The sequence below is a fragment of the Leucopleurus acutus genome (assembly GCF_964270905.1).
Source record: "Leucopleurus acutus genome assembly, chromosome: 1".
NCBI classification, from domain to species: domain Eukaryota; kingdom Metazoa; phylum Chordata; class Mammalia; order Artiodactyla; family Delphinidae; genus Leucopleurus; species Leucopleurus acutus.
The window spans coordinates 183649220-183676448 of NC_139142.1; the positions used below are offsets into that span (position 1 = coordinate 183649220).

Below are 27229 nucleotides of genomic sequence, written 5' to 3' on the forward strand. Positions count from 1 at the left end.
AGATGGTATAGTCAGTTACCACCCTCCGCCCCACGGAGGGTCCCATGTGCTGTCTCATTGCACAGATCCGGAGGCAAGTTCCAGGTCCTGCCCCACCGAGCACACGGTCCCCCAGGTCCCTCATTGGAGGTGAATCAGTACCTCGCTTCCCGTCTTTCCTCTGTTGTCAGGGGAAGATTCACTGCCCGTCCCCGCCCCCACAGATGGCACCTATGGTGGTTTTAGCTCACGTGCCCCTTGGGATTCTTTAGGGGCTCGTAAGGCCAGCTGGTGGTGCTTTCAGTGTAGGGAGGGGTGAGCATCTATTTCCTCACTTGCCGTAACATCAGGTCATATGTAATGGACAGGAGGCATATTCCCTTATTCCCTACTAGCCTTCTTTAGTCTTCTGGAAGGTTTTGTTGAACTCAGTTGTCTGTTGTTCAGGGGCTGAGCTGAATTTCCTGCTGGAACAGTCAGAGGACTGTATGAGACTAGGGCTCGGGGGGGACAGTTTCAGTGTCCTTGTTCCTGAAAGTGGGAACATGAACTTCCCGATGGTATTAACTGATGGGACCTTAGCATTTTATGTAGAAACTGCAGTAGTATCACGGCCTCCAAAGAGTCTGGAATTTCGGAGATGTCAACCAAACTTCCATTAGTAATTTGTTAGCTCTTGTCACTTTACCTCAACTCTGAACTGTAACGAGGCTGGAAAAGGAACCATGATGTTGTGGTGTCTGAGGCAGAAAAGAATAGAATTTATAAGCAGTACAGGGAAAGCCCGAGTCTGAGTGTGACGGAGTGTGAAAGCACAGACCCGAAGAGCAGAGGACGGCGCCAGAACATTATTTCATCAAATTTTCAGCACGAAAGAAATTTTTAGTACACCCATCTTTCCCTAAAAATAATTCTTACTGCTACTCAACCATAAAAAAGAATGAAATAATGTCATTTGCAGCAACATGGATGGACCTAGAAATGATCATACAGTCAGACAAAGACAAATATCATATGATATCACCTATATGTGGAATCTAATATATGAACTTATCTACGAAACAGAAATAGACTCACAGACGTAGAGCACAGACTTGTGGTTTCCAAGGAGGAGAAGGGTGGGGGAGGGATGGATTGGGAGCTTGGGGTTAGCAGATGGCAACTATTATATATAGGAGGGATAAACAACAAGGTCCTACTGTACAGCATGGGGAAATATTGATATATTCAATATCCTGTGATAAACCATAATGGAAATGAATATAAAATGAAATATATATGTATGTATAACTGAATCACTTTGCTTGTACAGCAGAACTTAACACAACATTGTAAATCAACTCTACTTCAATAAAAAATAAAATAAAAATAATTCTTACGTCTTCATAATGGAGAAGGAGACAAAGGAGAAATGGAACTGAGCAACACCAAACAAGTTGACTTCGGGGGTCCTGATCACCTTAGTCCTAACGGTCGAGGCTGTGGACCAGCCGACTGTATCTCGTGACGCCTGTTCGTCCTGGGGGAATGAGGCCTTCGCTGTCTGAGCTCACTAACCCTTGTCACCTTGTGCTTACTCCTCCAGAGGTGACCCACTACTTGGGCATGGGACACCGGCCCCTTCCCCACTTCCTGTGATTGAGCCAGCGGCCGGGGTTACTGTGGGGATGCCTGTCCATCACCAGAAGTCAGACTCTTGGGAGATGGACGCTGACTTGTTGCCCGGCTGCAGGCTCAGTGGCCTGAGCAGAGGGGGCAGTCTGGAGAGTCGGGCCAGCAGCTCTCGTTCCAGAAGTCTCACTCGGGTGAGTCCCTGTTTCTCCGGTGCTCTGTGTGCTTGAATGTTGGCTGATTTCGCCCCCCTATCAGAAGTATCTTATAACATCCTTTTGGGGTAACTAGCTTGACGTCTTGGAATACTCGCTCTCTGAAGCGGCATTTCAGTGTGAATCGTATTGAGTTTTGCACAAAATCCAGAGCAGTGATAACTTGCCTGCTAAGACCCAGAGCACGCCGTGCCTGAAGGTGGCCACCAGCCCAGGCCAGGGCGCCTGCCTTTCAGGTCCAATGACTGGAAGAAGGGAAACACCTCACAGGATAACATCAAATTCACTTTAAAACAGATGTTTAAGTCCTTTACAAATATAAATGCTTTCCTATCCCTTTCTCTCGGCATCCAGACCTTTACGTAAGTGTCAACAAGCTTTGGGAACTTTCACAAAAAGTCTGTAAAGTTAAGAGAAGATCTTTTGGCCCTCCCCACCCCTCAGGGTATTCACCTTTCAGAATGGAGACCTTCATATTCATAGAAGGAAGGACAGGAGAGAGTCCACCTTGGATCTCAATAAAAATGGTCCATTGTTCATCTCAGCCCATCTTCAATGGGAGCACAAATTTTCTAAAGATACACCAATCCGTAAAATTAACCCCAGCTATGCTGAACATAAGAAAGAAGTGTACAGAGGGCAGTTAATAGTAACAAGAGAATTTTATAGGCTCCTACTTGCATATTTTCTTTTTTTCAATCACCATGGTAAGTATGTAACAAATATTATTTGATTCGCCAAAGGAAAAATATATTACAAATTACTCTCTGAATATCTGAGAATCTATAAATCCTTAAGAATAGAGAATTTGGGACTAATTTTTTAATTTAAAAACTGTATTTAAAGAATATGTTAAAAGAATAGGTAGAAAGACATACAGATTAATACTCCAGTCATTAGTGGAGTCTGTTCTCCAAAGCACAGTTAGGAAGCAGCTCTGCTCTGATGTAGAGGGTATTTCTAAAACATGGCGTGGATAACTTAGGAACCATAGTCTAAAGGGCTGCCCTGTGTGTGGGGGGCGGGAATAAAGTCGAGAATGGTCGTCAGATGACCTCGGTCTCTGAGGAAATGGGTATAGTGCGTTATGAGTCAGTGCTCGAATTATTTTCTTGCCTTTCACTTTCATCTTCTTATTGAACTTGAGGCAAATCTCTTAACATCCTTTGTACCATGGCCTCTTTTGATAGAAAGCTGAAGCAATACCTGTTCTCTGTCTCTTCCTGGGAGAGTCCATAACCCCAGGTGTGTCACGTGCGCTGAATTCTGGGCAGGAAAGTCGCTACTTTTGTATCTCCACTGTAGTCATATAGGGTCCGTTCTTCACATGCACCAACTCATACCCACCCTCACCACATCCTCTGCGGTGGGTCAAACTCATACTCCAAAGACAGAAAGGACTTGATTGAGCTCTGCAAACCCGTCCATGGAGGACTGCCTTCCGTCTGTTCTATGTAGGTGATTTATCCCTTTGCTCAAATACTGAAGCACTGTTCTCGGAGGTGAGGACAGAGGCAGAGCTTGCAGTCTGGTGGCTGTGGTTCACCCTGACAGAATTGGCTGCAGAGTTGCTTCCCAGGCAGCAGACTCTGAGATGGACAATGTTACAGCACAGGAGGCTTATTAGGGCTGTTCCTGGGCTCAACATCTGGAAGGAAGAGGAAGCAGGGTTTGGGCAGAGAGAGAAGCTGGGCTGTGAGGCAGACCCAACAGAGGCCTTAGCTGTTCCTCAGGAGGCCCTGGCGCTGATGGGCCGAGAGTGGAGCCTGGATACCCACTCTGCCATCAGCCCTGGGATGAGGACATCCCTGGAGGGAGGCACGACCTTGACAAGACAGTTCCTTTCAGTTGGAGACAGTCCCCAAAGGGGACTGACAGCTGAGGGCCGCCTGCCAGCAGCATTCCCAACAGATGGGGGACCAGGTCCTTCATCCCCAGGGTGACCTGGGGGGCGCATCACACTCCCTACCACGAAGGTGTAGGAGAAAAGGAACAGAGACTTTTAGAGGGACCGAAGGCACCAGAGCAGCTATAAGATGTCTGAACTAGAAGAAGCAAGACTGTGAAATGAATTCGGGGAGTTTACAAGAGACCACCATGTAAATACAGCTCTTCACAGAGTGTGTGTCTAGGCAGGTGGGGTGTCCGTTCCATCACCTGGCAGATTTGGAGAAAATGCATCATTTTGACTCTTTGTCAGGATGTCAGACCCAGGAATTCATCTTCAGAGGCAAAAGCTCTTCTTTGAAAGGAGGTCTACTAAGTTTCAGCTCCGGAGTCACAAGGAGAAATGGTTTATTATAAAACTTTTTATCACGGACGTATTTTTTGGTAAGATATGAGAATTATCTTTAGGTTCAAAGACAGAAAAGACTATAAATCTCTTACATTTGTAAATCTCAGGAGGTCAAGACGGGCGAGGTGAGCACAGCGTTATGCCTGTGAGCCGCCTGTGCTGGAAGGGCTTCGTGAGCCTTAGTGCTGCGCTAAGCGGGTTCCACAGTGGAGTCGAGTACAGATCAGAAGGACGTTCCCCAAGACGTGTATAATTTCCCTTAAGTCCTCCCAGAAATCCGTATGCATTTTGCAAGTTGCTTTATTTACTGATACTAATCAGTATCCTGAAAATTGGCTCAGGATAGTAATAAACACAGGATACTGGAGACATGCCCACATTCAAATTCACCTGTGCCTCCCTCTGGAACCTGGGAAAAGTAACTTAATCACTTTCTTCATTAGTTATTTTCTTCATTAGTTTAAAAGGGGGGTGGGGAGTGGGATAATAATTCTTTCTCAAGGGTTACCCGTAGAGATGAAAGGCCCAGCATCTAATCAGTGCTTCCTAATTACTGGTACAAGCTCCTGTGAGTGCCCTGTTAGCCCCAGGTGGAGAATAACTCCACTCCATCCTGCCCCGTCATCCTGTTTGGATCTATGCTTTCCCATCTATCCATCTCTTACCAGTAGCCTTCTGAATTTCTTTCTTTGACCAGAAGGGAGTCTAAATTTGGGGAGGGTCTATATGTTTTTATTCTAAATCCTCAGTCTTTTTATGACTTTTCTCTAAAGAACGACAGTCAACTGTAGTATTTTCCCTACTCCCTGTTCTCTATTCCCTGACCTCATAAAAGGTTTGTCAGTAACAGTGTTTTTAGGCCTCCAGATTGTATGGGATTAAATGCACCCCTTGGAGAGCTCTTTACGTAAAAGATAGTTCCAATTTATAGAAGTGTGTATTTCTTTTAAGCAACGGTTATTTTTAAAAAGAAGATAAAACATTAATGCCTAAAGTTAAATGAGAGTATTGTAAAGTTTTTAAACACTAGTTGAAGTGCGGCCTGGAAGATGACAGATCTTTGCTTTTTAGAAACCTTTCTCCTGAGGCAGTACAAGTTAAAAATTAAAATAGCTGCTTAGGTAGGATTGTTGTGGCTATCCACATGGCCGCCGTCATGTCCCAGGCTGTTCTAGGAGGATGAAGTATGTGAACTTTTTATCGCTCAAGAGGCTAGTTGTGGTTGTTCACGTGTATTGTTTTTCTTGTAAGGAATTCTTCCTCTGAACATTTTCTAGCAAAATGTATAGCTATAACTAGAATAAACCGGCCAGGACTTCCCTGGTGGTGCAGTGGTTAGGAATCCGCCTGCCAATGTAGGGGACACGGGTTCGATCCCTGGTCCGGGAAGATCCACATGCCGCAGAGCAACAAAGCCTGTGCGCCACAACTACTGAGCCTGTGCTCTAGAGCCCGTGAGCCACACCTACTGAGTCCACACACCACAACTACTGAGCCCACATGCCGCAACTACTGAGCCTGCGTGCCTAGAGCCCGTGCTCCACAACAAGAGACGCCAGCGCAATAAGAAGCTGCGACGAAGAGTAGCCCCCGCTCACCGCAACTAGAGAAAGCCCACACGCAGCAATGAAGACCCAACACAGCCATAAATAAATAAATAAATAAATTTTTTTAAAAAAGAGCAAACTGGCCAAATCCTTGTATACTTGACTAAGAGGGTCTCTTTTTCCTTTGAACTGTAAGAAGGACACCTTCAGTACAGTACAGTTGGTAGTGTAGTTCTGGAACTTACCACCTCGAGAGGTGATGGGGATTCAAAATAAAAGGTTCAGGAAGGATTTAGAGACATTCATAAATGATAGCTCTTTAAGGGGACAAAGGAAGCTTTGGGTATAAGGTGACATATTCTTAAGCTCTTAAGGCCAATATCTCAGACACACATCTCATCAAACATCCGGGGTGCACTTCCAGGGACCAGTACTGCCTCATGCCAGGATCCTTAGGTTCTTCTTATGCACATGGTCTGAAGCCTGCTCTGCCCGGCAGGCACCCTGAAGCTTCCTCCTGAGAAGAATATGATTTAACTAGCTGAAAAGAGGGGATGCTCTTAATACCCACAGGAATTAAGGAATTTCATAGTGTGTGTGCCACTTTGAAGGTGGATTGGAAACAGCCCAAGTCTCCAAGCATACTTCCTATTCATTTTTGTCTCTAACTTGGGCAAAACCAATGATCCTAATTCATTGTTTTTGGAGATTTGATATTCAGTGAACTGTCTTGAAACCCTGCCTGGTCCCTCAGCAGACAAATCTTATAGCCCTCAAGTCACATAATAAGCCTGTGATCAGACAGCGGTCGTCAGCTCCTGATCACCCCTTCCTTCTCCAAAGCCTCTGAGGTCGTTTGGCCTCACCCGTCGGTCGTGGAAGAAGAAGGTAAAGCAAGCAGGGGCGAAGCTGTCTCCATGTCTGGCTCCGCCTGAAGTCTAAGCAGGACACTAGGAATCTGACATGCTTGTCGCCAGACAGTTTCAAGGAGAAGACACAGAACAGAGGCGTGGGAAGGAGAAGCAGACTGGTCAGTAGTAACCACATTGTCCTTTCAGCTCTGGCTCCTTCCCCAGATTGAACCCAAAACTTCCTGGACAGAGCAGCTATTTTAAAACAAAGCTAAACTGCTTCGAGGAGAGTTCAATTCAGTAAACATGCAGTAAATGCCTCCCACATACCAGATTGGATAGGTGATGGAATAAAACTCGGTTTTAATCTTTTCGGGAACTCACAGTTTAGTGACACGACAGCCACGCGGAACTCTGGGACGTGTGACAAGCACGACGCCACGCGCTTAAGGCATTTCCCTCTCAGTCGGGACCGCTTTAGGACGTTGCCAGTTCAGGGAAGTTTAAGGCGGCCAGGGAGCCCAGCGTTGTCCTTCAAAGCCATGATTCTTTCCATCTGTAATCAAAACTGCTCGCATATCTCATCCCCCGCGGGCTTGTCTGTGTCTCTTTCTGGCCACAAGTAGAGGTTTATGTTAACCATAGTGAAAAATTACAACAGGGACTAGTTAGAAATAACCCTAATTAAGCCCTTGTAATGAAACCGTGGGAAAGGCCACATGCACTTATGGTCTTTCTTATGAGGTTGCCAAAGTAAAGCGTGGCATTCACAGGGGGGTCGGAAGCACAGAAGACACTGATTCCTCTTTTCTTCTCACTGCCCCTACGTTGTGTTTCAGCTCATGGGGGGCGTCTCTCATCACCTTGGGCTTTTAAGTCAATAAAGCCTTGCTCAAGTGTCAGGGAGATCATTTCGGTGTTTGTAGAAAGAGAATGTGACCATCAACTCACATTCTGCCTGAACAAATACCCAAGGCCGCCTACCTGGGAGAGTTGGGGGTTAAGACATCTTGACTCATCTCAAGAAATTATTTTAGCCATCATAATCTTTCTTAAATTTTCTTTCTGGGCTTCCCTGGTGGCACAGTTGTTGAGAATCCGCCTGCCAATGCAGGGGACACGGGTTCGAGCCCTTGTCTGGGAAGATCCCTCATGCCGCGGAGCAACTAAGCCTGTGCACCACAACTACTGAGCCTGCGGTCTAGAGCCTGCGTGCCACAACTACTGAAGCCCGCACACCTAGAGCCTGTGCTCCACAACAAGAGGAGCCACCGCAGTGAGAAGCCCACGCACCGCAACGAAGAGTAGAAGCCCCCGCTCGCCGCAACTAGAGAAAGCCCACGCACAGCAATGAAGACCCAATGCAGCCAAAAATAAATAAATAGATTTATAAAAAGAAAGGGAAATAAGTAGAAGAGAACAGAAAGCAAGCAGAGAACTGGTTCTGGCCTTGGCTGCTCTACAAAATAGTTGTGCGACCCTTGGAAAGTCATTACATTGCCTCTGCACCCGGTTTTCACACCTTCAGGTGAGGGAGCTGGACTGACTGATCTCCGCGTTGCATCTGTCAGCCCGTGAGTCCTGTAGTTTGTCACACAACATAAAATGGTTGAATAGGAGCTTCCCTTTCTAAGCTTATTTTCCAAATGAAATATTATGTTGGGACTCCCTGCTTTGAGGTTGGATTGGACGTGCGGGGTTTATATACCCCATTCTCACTTTTGCCGCTCACTTAATTGGGAAATGGGAGTGTGTCTTAAGCTGACTGCGTGTTACAGGTCAGTTGCCTATTTAATTCTACTGTCTGTCTAACCAAAGAGAAATCATTATACCCAGCCAAAGTATCAATAGATTATCTAAAATCTTGGGAATAACCCTATTGAAACACTAAGTTGGGAAGGTCAAAGTAGGAGGAAAAGGGTAGAGAGCATTAATTTATTTCCCCAAGACGTTTAATTCGACAAATAGTTGGGGCTAAGACTTTTTTGGTTCCCGTTGTTACCATTATTACGTCACCCTAACAACATCCATGGTGGTTGTAATTATTAACTAGAGGGATCTTTGTCATGCTAAGAGCCCTATTCATTTTAGACTTGCAGGGTTTTTTGTCGTGGTGGTGGTTGAATCACCAAGCTGAACTTCTCTGCATGGAGAGAAGAAAAATGCGAAATGTCTTAGGGTGACTCTGGGAGGAGCAGGGTTGGTGTGGTGTGTGCTGAATGATGGGCGTGGGGTAATCTAGCAAGACTCAGGCTAGATTAAGAGGAAAGAGGAGGCAGGATGCTCTGTGCCACCTGCCAACCCGCAATAAGTCTAGAAAAATCACAAAACGAGTAGCATCGCTGGATTTTTTATGAAAGTTTCATGTGCTGGTGCCCAGAGGGCCAAGACAGACCTACATGGTGAGGAGGCAGCTGACACTGCGGTTACAGTGACTGCATCCTGGACACGAGACAAACTCTCAGCTCTGTGCAAACTTCACAGACGCCTCAGACATGGCTCTTTCCTCTACATATAAAGTCCAGCAAAGGTGAAATGCATAGGTGATGAGCAACTACAGTAAAAAATAGAATTTTATACGAAGAGTCGATTCTTCCTGTTAAGTAACCCTCAACTCATCTGCCTCTCTCTGTTCCCATCACCATGGCTCTACTTTAGGTGACTTTTAACTTTTGTCTAAATTGTTTCCATATTCAGTTGTCCATACTGTTTCCTATTTTCCACACTATTGCCAACGTGACCTCTCCAAAATACGTATCTAACTACCTCTGGTCCCTTTTTGTTGAACTCTCGCCCACTTCTTTCAGATTATTGACAATCATTTCACCTCCAGAGTTTTTCCATATCGGAACCCCTGTCCCAAAAGTGTGAATTGACACCCATACTATGTTTCCCTAACTCGCCATAGTCACTTGTTATAGCCACTTTGTCTACTTTCTTGTCTGAAGCCCTCATTAGATGAACTAAACCAGACAGCAAGAACATTATTTATACCCTCGTATATACATTGCCCGATGCTTACTAGATGCTCAAATATTTGAATGCATGATTCAGTGGGTGCTATGGGGGTAGGCTGGAGGTGTGGTGACATTTAAATTGGACCAGGAAGGACAGGTGAGATGTGGCTGTCCAGTCATGGGCATTGCTGACAGAGAATCAGATCTAGGAAATAGCAAGTGATTTGCTTTGATTATAGGGCAAGAATTAGCAAACCCCACTCTGTGGACTAAATGTGGCCCCCCACCTTTTTTTGTAAATAAAGTTTTATTGTAACAAAGCTAATAAGCTCATTCATTTACATATCACCTGTAACTTTCACACTGCGTTGACAGAGTTGAATAGTTGCCACCATTAAGACTGCAAAGCCCCAAATATTTACTATCTGGCCCTTTACAGAAAAAGTTTACCAGCCCTGCTATAGAGTATAAAGGGGAGAGAAGTAGGAGTGACATTTAAAAGGTAAGTAGGGTGGCCCCCGCTCGCCGCAACTAGAGAAAGCCTGTGCGCAGCAACGAGGACCCAACACAGCCAAAAGTAAGTAAGTAAATAAATAAATTTAAAAGGTAGGTAGGGCCAGATCCTGGAGTTCTCAGAATTAAGTGTAAACCCATTAGTCATATATTCTGTAGACATGAAGGACTTATAAGATTTTATAAGTTCTTTTGTTCTTTTGTTAAAACCTATTCCTCTCTTCTTTGGTTCAGTGCTCAATAAAAAGTATTAAATAAGGAACGCCTGTGCCCATTTTCCCCTGTAGTATCCTGCTACTCTTCTAATGTGCCTTCACATGGGTCCTCTTATTAGAGGGAAAAATTGAAGTTCTTAAGGGCTACACAACTGCTAGATATGTAAACTGATAAACTTACAGAGATCTAGTTATTACAAAACTGTTACAATTTGAACTGCAGACAATTTTTCCTTAAAATCACTCTGTTCCCCCCCACAGCCCCACCCAATCTCAAAAGAAGTGGAACAGAAAGATATGCCATGAACTAAAATCTAAGGGCACACTGTTTCCTAAGTTCAAACTTAAAAAAGGAAATCCATACAACATCTGCTTATAATGAAAGGAAAATTATAATCTGTCTTGTGGATATATATGCAAAAATTCTAAACAAAATGTTAGCAAATCAGATTCAGTGTCGTATAAAAAGGCTAATAACATCACAACCAAGTTGGACTTATTCGAAGAATGTAAGGTTGGTTTAATAGTTGAAAATCAATCACCATACTTCAGTACATTAACAGAATAAATGAGAAAATTGTGACAACTAAAGTTGTCTCCAGACTTTGCCAAATGCCCCAGGGAGGGTAAAATCATCCCCAGCTGAGAAGCACAGCAATAAATGAAGAAAAAGCCTTTGACAGACTTCAAAACCCATTCATTATTTTAAAGACAAACACAGTTAGCAAACTAGGAATAGAAGACAGCTTTCTTAATCTGATGAAGATCATCTTTTAAAAACCTACAGCAAACACTGTACTTAATGGTGGCATATTGAAAGCTTTCTCCCCAACATTGGGAACAAGATGAAGATGCCACTTCTGTTCAGGTAACTGGAGGACCCTGGTGGTACGATAAGGCAGAATGAAGAAAATGGAAGGCATGAGGAATGGAAAGGAGGAAATAAAAACCTCTCATTTATAGACACCACTGTTTATGTAGAAAACTGAAAAGCACCTACAGATAGACTGTTAGTACTGTGCAGCAAATCTGTTAAATTTGCTTATTTCAAGATCAGTATATCTTGTATTTCTATAGATCAGAAACATTTAGAAAATGTTCAAAGTGATGCCATTTCTAATAGCATCGCAAAACATCAAATACCTAAGAGGAGAGATAACAAAATCTGTAAAATCTCTACACTGGAAATTACAAGATATTATTGAGAGAAAATAAAGAACCGGATCAAAGCATATCAAACATTAGTTCATCAGTATTACCCAGAGGGTCTGTTGAAAGAGATTGAAGGCCCAACCCCTTAAAGTTTCTGATTCAGTAGATCTGAGATGGGGCCCAAGGATTTGTATTTCTAACAAGTTCGTGGGTGCTGCTGCCACTGCTGGGTGAAGGACCACACTTTAAGAGCCACTAATCTAAATAAGTATACCATACAGATAGAAAAAATATTGTGAGACATCAGTTCTACTCAATTTGAAGAACTTCCATGAAGTCCAATCAAAATCCCAGCATGGGTGTGTGTGTATATTTATGTGTATATGGAAATTGATCAGCTGATACTGGAAATAAAAAGGGCTAGCACAGACTTAACAGCAAAACAGGAGGGCTTCAAACTCGGGACACACTATAATGTTATAATTAAAACAGTGTTTTATCATTGTACAAACAGACAAGTAGACAAATGAACAGAAAAGAGAATCTAGAAACAGATGGACTCATGACCTGTCACCTGATTTACAACCAAGGGGACCTGCAGTGGGGAAACGATAGTCTTTTTTTTTTTTTTTTTTTTTTTTTTGGCTGCATTGGGTCTTCGTTGCTGCGCACGGGCTTTTCTCTAGTTGCGGCGAGCAGGGGCTACTCTTTGTCGCAGTGCGCGGGCTTCTCATTGCGGTGGCTTCTCTTGTGGAGCATGGGCTCTAGGCGCGTGGGCTTCAGTAGTTGTGGCACGTGGGCTCAGTAGTTGTGCTTCGTGGGCTCTAGAGTGCAGGCTCAGTAGTTGTGGCATACAGGCTTAGCTGCTCTGAGGCATGTGGGATCTTCCTGGACCAGGGCTCGAACCTGTCTCCCCTGCATCGACAGGCAGATTCTTAACCACAGTGCCACCAGGGAAGTCCAGAAACGATAGTCTTTTCAAGCAGTTTTGCTGGAACAGTTGGGTATCAGTGTAGGAAACAGCGAATTGTGACCTCACACCATACACAAAAGTTCTTTCCGATGAATTGTAGCACAAATATGGAAGTTTAAAAACAACCATGCTTTTAGAATAAATAAAAGCAGGTGAACGTCTTCATGACCATGGAGTAGGTAGTGGTGTCTTAAATAGGACACAAAAAGCTCTAAAGAAAAGACTGATACATTGTACTACACTAAAATTAAGGACTAGTCACCAGAAGACCCCCATTAACAGAGAGAAAAAGCAAGCCACTGGGTAGGAAAAACTATTTGCAATAAATACACCCACAAAGGATTTGTATCAAGTATGCATAAAAGAACTCCTACAAATTATTTCTTTAAAGACAACTTGATAGAAAAATAGGCAAAAGACTTGAACAGGCACTTCATAAGAGGATCTCCAAACAGCCAATTAAGTATCATGAGGAAAAAAATCTCAACACTGCTGTCTTCTTGGGAATGTACTGAATATCAGAAGGAGATGCTACCACATGCAGGGCCATGCACCAACCAGTGTGTGTTGGTCCAGCCGCTTGGGAGAACTGTTAGGCTATGTCTACCAAAGCAGACACGTATCTTATGACCCAGCAGTTGTATATAGGTACATATTGCTTCTCTTCCCAGCGGTGTTCTGTTCTGCTACCTAAGCCATGCGGTAGGTATCTCTCCCCAGCAATATTCTGTTATTCCTATTTACTGAACCCATGCCATGGACAGTCCCCTTTTCCTGAGTGGACTTCCTTCAGGATTCAGCTAACATGGCCAAGCTAGTTTGAGAAATTTGCATGTGTTCTTGTGCTAATCATCCCCCAAACAAGTATATACTGTGCCTGAAACTAAAGTCAAGTCTCTAAACCTCTGGACACTGCAGGCTCTGTGATGGGCCTGGACAGGTGGGCATTTGAAGACCTCTCAGATCACGGTATGAAGTGCATTATTCTATACCACGTGGACCAACTCATAGTCACCTTTGCTTCCACTATATTTTTTCCTGTTGTTTTATCAAAATTTATTTTCATCGTACAGACTCAAATACTTTTATAAGGTTTATAAAAAGCATTAGTCTTACTTGTACCCCTCCCCCCATTTCCGACTCACTGGAGGCAACGACTTTTAACTCATTCCTGTTTGTTATTTACCTTCATTTTCCCCCACTATTGACATTTTATCCTTTCAGTACTTTCTGTATTTGTGGATATATGAAGTATGCATATATTGATATTTAAATCAAGGCAACTCTTGCTTATCTGCAGTTTTTTCACTTAACATTATATTCTTTTGAAAACACCATTTAAAATGGCTGTATAATATTCCATCTGTGAATGTGCCCTGATTTGTTCAACCATACCTTTATTGTTGGACATTTTAGGTGGTTTCTCATTTTCTTGCTACCATAAATACTGATATAATTAGTATACCTGTGGGTGTGGGGGTGTGTGTTGCTATAGAGGAATTGACTCACAGATACATGCTTTGTCTCATAACTTTAGTTTTTCCTGTGGTTGATAATTGCTTTGGTTTTATTTGCTTTCTTTGTTCATGTTCTGTGTGGCCCCATGGCTTGCTCTGAACTAGGTTGGTTGTTCACTGCACAGCTGACATCCTGGGGACAGCACTGTTATCCTGGGGTTCCCTCCACTTTCTCTCATTCTCTCCTATATTCTGGCTCCCAGGTTTTTCTTCTTGGCTCCTCCCTTGTCTAGGGGAACAGCCCTACCTCCACCCCGCTGCAGTAGCTTCCTGAGAAAGGCACGCATGGGAGATCTGCTGGTTAGACCTTGTGTGTCTTAAAAATTATTGGGACTTCCCTGGTGGTGCAGTGGTTAAGAATCCACCTGCCAATAATGCAGGGGACACAAGTTCGAGCCCTGGTCCAGGAAGATCCCAATGCCGCAGAGCAACTGAGCCCGTGCACCACAACTACTGAAGCCCGCGCGCCTAGAGCCTGTGCTCCGCAACAAGAGAAACCACCGCAACGAGAAAACCGCACACTGCGACGAAGAGTAGGCCCCACTCTCCACAACTAGAGAAAGCAGCAACGAGGACCCAACGTAGACAAAAATTAATTAATTAATTAATTGAAAAAAAACCCCACCATTATTCTACTCTAACTTTAACTTGATTATGTACGAATTCTAGTCCTGAATTCATCTGGAATTTTAAAGGAATCACAACATCGTCTTCTGGCTTCTAAAGCTGCTGCTGAGAAGTCTGTTGCTGTTCTGACTCCTGATGTTTTGTTATGTGACCCGTTTTCCACTCTGGAAAGCTTTTAGTATCTCGCCTCGTCTCCCATGGCTGAAATTTCAATGGATGGGCCTTGGCATAGGTCTGTTTTATTCCTGTTCATCAGGTTATTCTCACGACCCTTTGATCTGGAAACTCACATCCTTCTGTTTAAGGACATTTCCTTGAATAATTTTACTTGTTTACTTTGATCATTTCTTCCCCTCTATTTTTCCTCATTCCTCTTTCTGGAACACATTATTCAGATGTTGGCCCTCCCACTCGTATTCTCTAGTTTTCTGTTTAAAAAAATTTTTTTGACTTTTTGTTGTACTTTTCCGGTTTCTCTACTTCATCTCTAGGTTTCTATTTCATTTTTTTCTGTCATAGTTTTAATTTCTAAGAGCTCTTTTCTGTCTTCTAGTTTTTTAAAATAGCATCAGATTCTTGTTTATGGTTTCAGCCTCTCCTCTGATCCCTCTGAGGATGTTCATGATCATCTTTTTGGAATTTTCACCTTTCTGCATAGTTTGTTTCTTGCAAGTTGCCTTTTTTTCCTTCTTATCTTGTTTTGATGTGTCTTTCATGTTAAAGGTTTTTCTCAGCTGCTTGGTGATCATTAGCTATATGAACACACTTAAGAGCAGAATGTTAAGAAACTGATTAAGAATTCTGTGCTGGGGTTTGTTGACGGTGATTTCACTGGTAGAGTGATCTTGCTGAGCTGTTTCCCTGGGGAGCCCAAGGTGTCCACCTCTTAGCTCTTGGACCATTCACTTCCCCAGAGAAGACCCTTCCAATCCTCTGTCCAGAGGGTCAGTGTGATTCGCTGACTCCCAGTTTTCAGAATGGTTCTTTACCATGAACTTGGCTTGATGCCCCCCGGCTTTACCTTCTTTAAGAATAAACATCTAGTTTTCTGCCTGGGTGACCTGATTGCTTCTGAAAGAGACTCTCGTCCAGTTCTGCTCTTTTCAATGTCATCTTAGGCACACTTCCAGAACTGCCCAGCACCTCCCCGACGCTGTGCTGAGCCTCGTGAGGGCTCTCCACCACAGCAGGTTGATTCCGGCCCCACCCCCAGCTGCTGACTAAGATTCACCTTTCTTGGATTCTCTGAGTCAGTCACCACCTGTCCTTCTGCTGTCTACCTTCCCAAATGTTGTTGCTATCACCTCATTTCCTATATTTGTTTTTGTGACGTGTATCTTTAAAAACAGATAAAGCCCATTTTTGTTTTAGTGAGGTTTCTGGAGGGAGAGGAGATAAATATGTGAGTTCACTCCACTGTCTTTAACTAAAGATCCCCCCATTGCTATTACGGGGAAACCAAGCACATCTGTTAGCAGTAAGTTGAAAAGACCTCTTCCAAGGAGGTACTGAAGAATTGCTTTCTTGTCATTGACTCATGAGGAACAAAAGTGTCTAAGATCCGTAATCTGCTACACCTTTTGGACAAACTTCTTTCTCATGCAAGTCGAATGGTGAGGGACACACAGGCAGAGGTGCGCCAGCAGGGTTGCCTGGATGGTGCACTCTCCCCAGACGGGAAATTGGAGGATGCCATGAATTCCACCCCAGGCTCTGTATTGATCCCTACATTGTTGTGGGGTGTTTTCCCTTCAGTGAAACCATTGTTGCTTTCATTCCTCATGTCCAAACCTTTTGTACAGGATGATGAGAGCCTGAAGTACCTCACACATGAGGAAAAGGATGTCCTCCTGTTTTTTGAAGAGACGATTGATTCCCTGGAAGACGACTTTGAGGAACAGGTGCTGTGTGATGGTGATGCTCAGTGCCACTCTCCGCGGTCTCTGGAAGAGAGCACTTCTGGTCCCTCCGAGCCAGAGGACGTAGTGGACTTAGTGCAGCTGGGCCCTGGAGCCGGGGAACCCGAGAGCCTTCAGGATGTGACGGAGGCAGCAGGTGAGGACCAGAGAACAGGTCCCCCACCTCTGACGTGGCTTGTCGTGCGGTACAAGACACAGAGGCCCTCCTTTCTGTCGTGTTCTCTGTGTTTCCAGCCAGTATAGTAGTTCGTGGGGCTGATCAGATTTTTGTAGGGTAGAAGCATCCTCTTGGTAGTCTGATTGTCCAACTAAATAGGTGCTTTCATGGCATATTAGGATGAAAACACATGGAAGGGAAATTTCAAAAGGGCGAGAATAAAGAATGAGACTAATTGGGCAAACAAACATTGCATACATGGATAAAAGAAAAAAGAAAATTGGAAATGGCTTCAGGAAACAATCCCATTCTACAAAGAAAATATACAAAGGACTTGTACTTTAGCCTTTGAGGTTCAATCTCAGTTCTTGTGCAAGGTTATACCCCTATTCCAAGGTTGGGAGTGTTTGAACTGAAAAGTCAGCTGGTTCAGGAAAACAAAAATGATCAGAACAAAAATTCAGCTCAGCATCTGCTTTGTAAAGTTTGCTTGATTCAGGGTGGCATCAGAGGAGAGGTATGCTTTTTGCCCCTTGAGTTCTGTGATAGAACCAGAGGGACATGGACAAGGAGAAAATGTTCTTCCAATTTTTTTTTTTCCTGGTTGGAAAAGATATTGGAAATGTGGACAAGGGGATAAGAATTGGAAAAGATGAGGGAAAAATAGGATGGAAAATATCTTTGCTCTGTTGACTACAAAATACTTCCATTTGTCACAAGCCTCTAGAAATATATCCCCACCCCTTTATTTTTTGTAAACAAGGCTGTGTATTACACAGAATTTCATGTACTATTGGTTATATGTTCCAAATATGGGGCTGAGTTTGCAGCCATCTCTTCAAAGAAGAGACTTAATATGAACTTCCCCTTTTTATCACTTCTTCTTTGAAGTTTAGTTCCTAAAATTAATTTGAACCACTGATCCCTTAAAAATGTCAGATCATATAATTGTGCCAAGGAAAACATTTCTTTGAAAGTAAGCCACTTGCCCATCAGTTCTCTAACATGATGTTTTCATAACAACTTTAAGTGCCCACTCTGTGGCAGGCATTGTGTGAGATTCTGAGGATACAAAGATAAATTTAACACATAGCTCCCAATTTTGCAGCAGACACGGGTGTATAAATACTAGTGCAGAAAAGTGTTAGGTGATCTGTGATCACATATGTTAGGATATAGTAAAGAATCATAGGCTGGTGTATTAAACTGTACTGGAGGCTGTCAGGAAACATTTCTGTTTCTAGAGGAAAGTGACACATCCAATTATCCTTCATCTAGAGAGACCTGAGGGAGGGGTTGGTGGGTACCACAAACTTCCCAGCCTCCATTTCCCCTCTGTAAAATCCCCCATAAGGTAAGCTGTTGTTTCCTCCTGTTACACGTCTCAGGATGATGGCTCCTTAGAAACTTGCATTCATCATATGCTTCCCAGGTACTGACTGTTTCTGGCTTGCACATCTTTCACCACTGCTAATTCATTCTTTCTCGTCAGGTGATTATGAGAATCATATACTATGTTCTCTTTCGCTAGTCCAGGGAATAGGGTAGAGGGAGTTTAGCTTACAAGAGGTACCGTTGAAACTGGTATTGAATCCCTTTGAGACCTTTGTAAATTCAGTGAAAATGAAACGTGATGCATTTATTTCTGCATATGGTGGTAGCTTATGAGGATCCTTGCTACTTTTCAGGGGCTGGTGCTGTTGGAAAGGAAGACACCCCTGTCCTCAGGAAAGAGGATGCTGAGAAGTCTCCCCCTCCAGACCCCCCAGGTCCCGAGGCCCTGCCCCTGCCGCCTCCCAGCCCTGTCCCCGCAGCAGCCCCGGCCCACCCCGGGAGAGAGCCCCCTCCTACTCCAGCAGAGCACCCCAAACTGGCCCGCTCGGTCCCCACTCCGCTCGTCCTCGCCCAGAAGATGTCTGAGAAGCTGGCAGGGAACGAAGGGCTCTCGCCCACATCCCCGTCCAAAGAGGGCAGGCCTGCAGGATGGAGGACGCTGACTTCCGTGGCCCCTCGACACGGAGACCACTCGCTGTGGCACAGACACGCCGCACAGCCGGCGCCCAAGATCCACCGCTTCCCGAGCAACATCAGCGTGACCAACAGCGCGGGGAAGGACTTCAATAAGACCATCTCCAAGGCCGCGGTCAACGTGCAGGAGCGCAAAGCCCAGGTCCTGGCCAACATCAATGGGGTCTCCTTCCTCTCCGTGGGGGAGACGGAGGACCGGGCCCAGAGGAGCGAGCCCACCGAGCAGAGGAGAAGCATCTCCCCGGAGCAGAGCCAGCCGGCCCCGGCCCGGGAGGCTGTTCCCGCGCGGGCAGGGGCGCACGGCGGCCAGCAGTCCAGAGGCGTGCAGACGGAACAGCCCCTGCCGATGGCCAACGGCTTCCAGAGCCTCCACGACATCCTCAAGAGCCATCCCGGGCCCTTTGTCTCTACAGGGAAGACGGTCACCTTCCGTCCGGACCCGGCCCTCCCCAGCAAACTTGCACCCCGGCAGCCGGACTGCGGCCAGGACGCCAGGAAGCGGTCGGGCTCGCTCCCCCGGGCTGTGGGGTTCAGACCCCAGGGCATCACTGTCCAGTTCTCGGGCCGGGGCTCCACGGAGGAGGCCCGTCGGGAGGCCCTGCGGAAGCTCGGCCTCCTGAAGGAGAACTTGTGACGGAGGGTGGGCGGCGCTGGGGGAGTTAGGGTGACCACGTACGTGTGGCCGAACATGGATGTGCGCATGCGCACAGCACAGAGCAAAGCCCGGACTGCGGAACCCCGTGGAGGACCAGCGACGGGGGCCCGGGAGTCAGCCTACTGTCTGCCCCGCTCTGGCCCGCATCCGAGCTGGGACATCCTTCCGAACGAGAGCATCCCGCACCACATCTTCCCGTTTCCAAGAGCTCGGAGAATAACCTTGAACACCTACAGGTTTCAATGATTTGTAAATGCCATATGTTTTTTGGATCTAGGAGGAGGGGAATTGGGTCTGAATTTTCTGTTATTGAGTCTCTAATCTAACCTTTTATCCGAAGTGCATGACACGAAAGCCAGTTTAGATCTCTCATACTCGTTTCTCTAAGAAAGGGACCGTCCCCTCCTTTCCAAGAAAATAAAGAAGTGCTTGTTCAATTTTCATAGTGTCTTAAAATACTGTTTTGGTTTTTTGTTTGTTTTTGAAAGGTGAAAGACAGTATGTTAGCCTAAATATGCCTTTATTTCTTCGTCTAATTTGGTTTGCCCAGATTTTTTTTAATTGAAAATTGAAGCCTTTAGAGTATGATTTACTGTAACGTTGAGTTATGGGAGTGGAATGGAAAGGTTGAGTTTGGAAAAGGCGGTAGTTTTAAGAAAGTAAGTCTCATCAGACTACAGAGTCTGTGTTACTGGGAGATATATATATGAGTGTGTACTGTGTATATACATGTACATAATATGTGTTTATAGGTACATATATGTTATATACAGATATAGATGATGTGCACACACACATTCATTATTACATATATATATAAACTTCTTAAAACCCTATTACATAACTACAGGATGCAAGCACTTCCTATTCTTTTGATACACAAGCCATCTCAGTATTGAGATAATGACATAGAAATTGTTACTTCCTAATAAGGAAGTCTTTTAAGGACACATCTCCATAACTTTTCGTTGAACCAAAGTACTTTTTCCTCAACGTGTTCTGTTCCCAATTAAATAGTCCAAATAAGCTTCCAACTAAGCAAGAGAGTTCCTTTGTTAGTGAAGTATGCTTTTAAAGATGTCATTTGTCACCTAATTTTAGTTTTGCATGTTCCAAGGTGGCTGGTAAACAGAAGGAAACAAAAGATTCTTAACATCCCCCATGTTCTGTGAGCAAGATCTCAGGATTAATTTAAAAGGGAAAAAACAGCGAACTAAGTTACACAGCATGAAAAGAACTGGTTTTGTCCCAGACAATGTCTTACATGCTGAGTTGTAGCCACAAGCATTATTATCAAAACTATTTCAGGCTGGAGTCTAAAACCTCTTAAAATAGACCCGGAAGGACCACACTTGAAAGTCACACCCTTTTGTTGTATGTCTCAGCCACTGTCACAGAATCCGTTTCTTTCCTGTTGAGTATTATTTAAACTCAAACTCCTAAATGTGCTGTGAAGGACGTTTTTCATAGTATTAATTTGCCTTGTAAGTTACATAAAATGATTGTAATGTTTTCCTTAGAACGACAGTATTTAGTGTCTCGTCCAGGTCTTGTCCTCCTGAAATAATCTCATAGATTCTTGATGGTCTTCATTTAAATGGGTGCTTTGATTTTACAGGTTCTTAAAAATAGTCTTTATTTTACTCTTGTTTATGTTGGATTTGTTTAAAGGATTCTTGGGCCCTGTTATTTCCTTTTTATATAGCGAGATGCCATGTTACACAGTGTTTAAAAATAGAGGATCTTGATATGGCTAACGTTTTAAATATCCCTTGTATTTGAGGATTCTTTCTTTTTTTCTTATCCTATGACTTCGTTGTGATTAAGGTGAACTTGACTATATGTTAGTATATTTGTTCTCATGATGGCATTTTTGAAAAATAAATTTAGAGATCTATCTTAAGTATAAGCAACTTTGTTTTTGCATTTTATACTCATTCTCAGGTATTTTCTTTTAAATGGTTATATCCTTTCCTTCTATTTATTCATAATCTTTTCTACCTACTTATTCATAATTATACTGACTGTTACTCTGGCCATTTCTTGTGCCCAAAACCCTAGTAATTAAAGCCATATATTTTGTACAAGGTTCAAATTATAGCTACTAATGAACTAACCTATTTTTGTATGTATCACCTTAACAAAAAAAATTCATTTTCTGAGGGGCATTTGTTTCCTTGCAATAACTCTGTGATAGGATGTTCTTAAAGGGTCATCTTCAAGGGAATCTTAAGGACCATATTTCAAAGCAAACTTGTAACGAAAAGGAAAGATGAATCTTAAGTGCTCAGTTTTTTTTTTCAAGTGATGCTTGTAAATCAGTCCATTTTAGTCTCCATTAAGATAAAGATGAAACTCTTTACCTTAACACTTAAAATCAGGAAAAAAAATTCTCCTCTGCTTTTAGGCAGGTATGTTCAAATGGCCAAACCACAGTCTCATCTGCAAAGGGTAATGCCCTGCAGTTACCAGGGTAACAGAGTCTGGTCCAGTGCCCTCCTCCTACTCTATTTGGCTAGCGTGCGTGCTTATCTTCACAAAATTGGTAGAAATGTTGATCTTTGCCTTTCTCTCCCCAGGGTCATTCTCCTCTTATAAGGCTTGTGGGGGAGAAAAGGCAGACGTGCGGGTGTCCCTCCAGCATCTCTGAGTCTCTCAAGAGTCTCTCAAGACGCAGAGGGCTCCCCCAGGGCTGCGTTCTTGCTCTCTTCCCCCCACCCCCTGACTTCAACAATACAGGATTCTTTACTCAGAGTTCCTGATGGGTAGCTCCCAGTGTGGGCTCCCCATTTGAAACAAGTTTTCGCGAAGAGCTTCATGGAGTTGATAAGTCAGGCCTTATGGAACCCTGAGGATTGACTGACCTTTTTATTTGTAAAAAAAAAAAAAAAAAAGCAGAACTGTATTCTCTGAAATAATGCCATTTGCAGCAACATGGATGGACTTAGAGATTATGATACTAAGTGAAGTAAGTCAGACAAAGACATATACCATATGATATCACTTATATGTGGAATCTGAAATATGAAACAAATGAATTCATCTATGAAATAGAAACAGACTCACAGAGAACAGATTTGTGGTTGCCCAGGGGGAGGTGGGGTAGGGGAGGGATGGATTGGGAGTTTGCAATTAGCAGATGCAAACTAGTATATAAGGAATGGATAGACACCAAGATCCTACTGTACAGCACAGGGAACTATATTCAATATCCTGTAATAAACCATAATGGAAAAGAAAAATACAAAGAATGGTATTCTTTTTTTACTGAATTCCCACAGCTCTGGCTGTGAGGAATTTGACCTTTCAGGGGATTTGATGGTTATGTTTTTTATGCAGATGATCTAAGAAATCAGTTCTTTCTGTTTATTCAAGAGGAATGAAGAGAGAAAAACAAGATAAATATGAAAATAATGTACTCTTATCAAGAAACTTTTTCTGAAACGTTTGTCACCAAGTCAACACGTCCTCTGAAGGAGCACAGGTAGTTTTTCAGTGTTTTCTTCCCCCCCTACCTGTGATCCAGGAGGAAGGGGAGAATGCTCACCTGTGAGAGGTTTGTGTTTTCATTGAAATGACAAGTCACCAAACAGGTTTTGTTTCTTCTCTTCACAACAAGGCTCTTTTTCCCTGCTTCAAAGTATGGGGAACAAGTTCCCATATCCTTTCCTAATCTATTCGCTGGAAAGGCCCTGCTTTCAATATCTGAGAAAAGAGAAGGCAGGGCTGTCAGCTGCCGAGGCCTGGGAAAGTCGGAGCCCTGCCAGGGAGCGCCCCGTGCCTCCTGCTTGCTGACCACGTCCTCTCCGGCGCCTGCTGGCCCTCCCCGGCCAGAAGCACCCTCTTCTCTAGAAGAAGAAAAACGCTGTTGGGGAACAAATCCACCTGTTTGCATGAGAAAAGGCTGGGCGACAGGATGATGGCCAAAGGGCATCTCCCATCCCGCTCTTTTCAGCATAAAAACCTTTGTGAGTGATGGTTGCAGTCCTTCTAAAATGTCTCTTGACTCAAAAAAATATAATAAAACTCTTTCCTACGCATTCCAAATTCGTAAGACTTCAGAAACGCCAGTCACTGCCGTCACCAGCAGGCTCCCTCTCCCTCCTGCTTATTGTCCTAGTGGGCACACGGATGACCCCCGGAGCCCAGTGAGGCTGCCCCACCAGGTACAAACCTGGCTCTTAATGATGTACTTCAGCCTCGCGTCTTATCCTCTAAGCTGCGTGAGCGTCCTATTCAACAACAAGGTAAGAGAGGGGTAACGTGGTGGTTTCCAGAAACAACCTGCAGAGCCTGAACGCCAGACAAACCCAGTATTCTCTGACCTGGGTGGGGAGAACCATAAGTCGCCCTAAGGAGCAGGGGGTGCCCAGGGAATCCTGCGATCCTGGGATGCCCTCTGCCTCCTGATTCCGTGGCAACCCCCTGGATCTGTCTGCCACAGGCCCCCACCAGCCCTCCTGCTTTGGGGGGCACACTAGGGTCTAGGAAGCCGCCCTGTCTCCTGGTTGAGTTCAGGGAAGGTTGCTGATTCTCACTGCTTCTTCAGGATCCTCGAGGCCAGCTCTTTTCCCAGCTGAGCAGGACTTCTGAAGTTCAGGGAACATTTTGTAAACCCATTCTCGTTTGGAGGAGCTCCCGGGTTTACGTTCTGGGTGTGGGAGCCCCTAGCTTGGTGGCTTAGGCTCAGGATTCTGTGATGCCCACCCCCCACCCACGTCTGCCCCACTGCCTGCCCCCAGTAAAGGCGGCCACTGCGATGGCCCGACCAGGGCCAGAGGTAAGAATTGACATTTGGAAGCTGAGGTTAATGGAACTTAGTCATTGATAAACAGGTCACATTTCATAAACTTCAACCTCCGAGTATTTGTGCGTGAAGCAGAGCTGCCAAGGGCAGTAGTAACCTAAGTTCTGGAAATGCCTTTAAGAGGTGGGGCTGAGTCAACAGGGACTCCGTGTGTCCAGGGAGCTGGCAGCTCTGAGCACGTGTGTGCCCGAGGGTTTCTCAGTGGCTGGCTGGCTTCTGCCCTTGGCATACTCTGACGCTTTTGTGCGGCTAGACTCCCTTTGAGTATTGGGACATGCCTAAGAGGCTTGCCCTTGTTACTAAAGATGCTTTCGGGCCTCTGTGGCCTTTAAAGATATTACATAATTCCTCATGGAACCACATCCCTGACAAGTCGCCGTGATGGCTGTGCTACAAGGGTCTCTTCGGCTTCTAACTAGTTCTACTGTGCAACCGTTTCCTAGACCATTTATTCAGTGTCTAAGCATTTTGAATTTGGGAGAAATAACCTCTGTCTTGTGAAGACAAGTTCAAACAGCAGGAAGGTGCAGGGAGGACTGTCCACGCAGGTAACGTGGTAGCAGCCGAGGTGCCTCACCTTCCCTGGGCTTGGTTTCCAAACCCAGAGCTCGGGCCACACGTGACCGTGCTCTTCCCAGCTCACGGTCCATGTGTTTGTGAAACTCTGTAAAGCTCTTTGTTTTGTCAGTGCCATCTTAATGGCCAAATGAACTGAATGAAAGTGCTTATAAATGCACAAGTTACCTGAAACTCGTTTTCTTTTTTTGTGAAGCTTAGGAGGTGTCCCAAGTGGTACTGAATGTGACAGACACTGCGGGAGGTGCTAAATATCATCACTTAGTCCTCGTGACCACGGGCCCCTCTCCCCTTCACAAGGGCCTTGTGGGGGCCACGGGGGCCGCCCTAGTTGTGCGGGCGGCAAACCCCCTGCTTCCCGCACCTTCTGTGAAGCCACCCAAGCTGTGCCGGCCAACGCCGTCCACACGCCCAGCCCCACCTTCCCTTCTCCCGAACACCGTCCTCTTTCGCTCCTTCAGCGATTCTCCCCTCACTTCCTAGCCTGCCCTCGTGTGCCTGGCTCTCACGATGCTCATCCTGATTTGTACTCTCGTTACGTTTCAGCCCAGAGGGCCGGGGCTTGTCTCTGGGGATGAGAGGAGAGATAGGTAAAGCCTGTGTTGTTTGGAAGTCAGGCTTGGCGGAAAGAGCATGCCAGTGGGCTGTGCAGGATGGAAAGAGGAAAGTAAGGCAGGTGGCGTCCCTGGGCCTCCCAGCCAGCCGGGCAGGGGTGCCTTGAATCACCACGTGTGACCTCTGCCCTGGGGGATCAAGTTCAAAGCAGGTCCTTTGGCTGCATCCCTCCTCCTTCTCCCTCCCTCAGGACTTGGTTCTGGAGCCCAGAATTGCCAGGGGTGGTTTCCAACACCCCCAGGCGCAAGACTCCCACGCACATGGCTGAGTGAGTTCACTGGCGGAACTGCCCATCTGCTCCCTGGCAGTCCTTTGAAGTCATGCTTGTTACTGAAAAGGCAACCAGGCTTCAGGGAAAGTCCAGGACCTGGCTCCACGGGGCTCTGGACAGGGCAGCTGCCCACACCAGCCTTGGCCTCGCCCCCGCAAGAGGCCACCAGCTCAGAGTGGGGAAGCGTCGGTGCCGCTGGGGTTGGACTATTTCACCACCGTAAATTCCCAGCCACACTGCAGTTGGGACACAGCTGCAGCACGAACTGGTGGTCTCTCTCCAATCGTGTCATAAGTTATGACACTTCTGCCAATACTTGTAAATGGCATTCTTGAAGTTTTTGTCTACATTTTACTGGGATGTGCCTGCTCTCAGAGAATTGAGCGTCTCCTTGCCTTGGGAGGGTCTACACTTCTTTTAATAATGTTGCTATTGTTTATTTTTTTGTCAATTTCTTCTAGGAATAAATCCTTTTAGTGACAGTTTGGGCCAGATTTTATAATTGCTCAATTCGATCTTTTAAACCAAAAGTTTTTCTCATCTCAATCATCCACCTCACAGAGTCTTGATTCCTAAAGACCATTGGCTGTTTCTAGAAATCAGATCCACCTTCAAAGGTATATTTTGCTCTAAGTATACCATTCAGATTCCACACTGACTCCAGCCATGTTTTACAAGGGGCAGAGACAGCTGACAGGGCTGAGTGTGTAAAACCCACAAATAGAAGGGACTAGAGAGCCCGTGAGAGTGACCCTAGAAGCTGAGATCTGTCACAGTAGATAGTTCTGTGTGGCCACAGAGATCACACCACGAGAGATTTCCACTCAACACGGGGAATTCATAGCATTAGGAGCCGACTGAAAACGGAAAGAGTGGTTGGTTCACAGAAGCATGAGCGCCCACCTCCGCGGAGGTGTGCAGACATGGGGCGAGTGCCCTGCAGAGGAAAGCGACCAGAACTGCACTCAGCAGCACTCCTTCCAATTCTGAGATTTCATGACGGATTCACATAGAGCAGGCTTTGTCATTATCCTGACCTGACCCAGCCCTGCAATTGCTGTAAGACTTAACCTCCCTCTCTGAGCCTCACTTTCTTCATCGGAGAAAATGGGGTGAAACGTAATCACCTCATAGGGTTGTTGTAAGGAGTGAATGAGACCACATATGTTAAGTACCACACACCACCATCATCACCATCACCATCATCATCATCACAATCATCATCATCACCATCACTATCATCATCACCATCATCACTATCGTCATCATCATCATCACCATCACTATCATCATCACTATCACCACCATCACTATCGCTATCATCATCATCACCATCACCATCACCATCACTATCATCATCACCATCATCACTATCATCATCATAATCACCATCATCATCACCATCACTACCACCATCACTATCGTCATCACCATCATCACTATCATCATCACCACCACCATCACTATCATCATCACTATCATCATCACTATCATCATCACCATCACTATCATCATCACCACCATCACCATCACTATCATCATCACTATCATCATCACCATCACTATCATCATCACCACCATCACCATCACTATCGCTATCATCATCATCATCATCACCATCATGATCACTATCATCATCACCACCATCACCATCACTATCGCTATCATCATCATCATCACCATCACCATCACTATCGCTATCATCATCATCATCACCATCACTATCATCATCACCACCATCACCATCA

The 27229-nt window shown here is 45.0% G+C and overlaps 1 protein-coding gene across 2 annotated transcripts in view; it reads left to right on the forward strand.

Annotated features, from left to right (window-relative positions):
• Positions 1 to 21205, forward strand: part of PROSER2 (proline and serine rich 2) — a 38926-nt gene extending 17721 nt beyond the window's left edge. The window contains exons 2-4 of one of the 2 annotated variants that reach the window (XM_082852482.1): positions 1565 to 1784; positions 16256 to 16508; positions 18218 to 21205. In XM_082852482.1, coding sequence (XP_082708608.1) covers positions 1647 to 1784; positions 16256 to 16508; positions 18218 to 19191 — 1365 coding nt within the window. In that variant the 5' untranslated portion in view covers positions 1565 to 1646 and the 3' untranslated portion in view covers positions 19192 to 21205. Of the gene's footprint in view, positions 1 to 1564; positions 1785 to 15706; positions 16509 to 18217 lie in introns of those variants that run through there. The other variant, XM_082852481.1, reaches the window with a different exon arrangement.
• The last annotated feature ends 6024 nt before the right edge of the window (positions 21206 to 27229 follow it).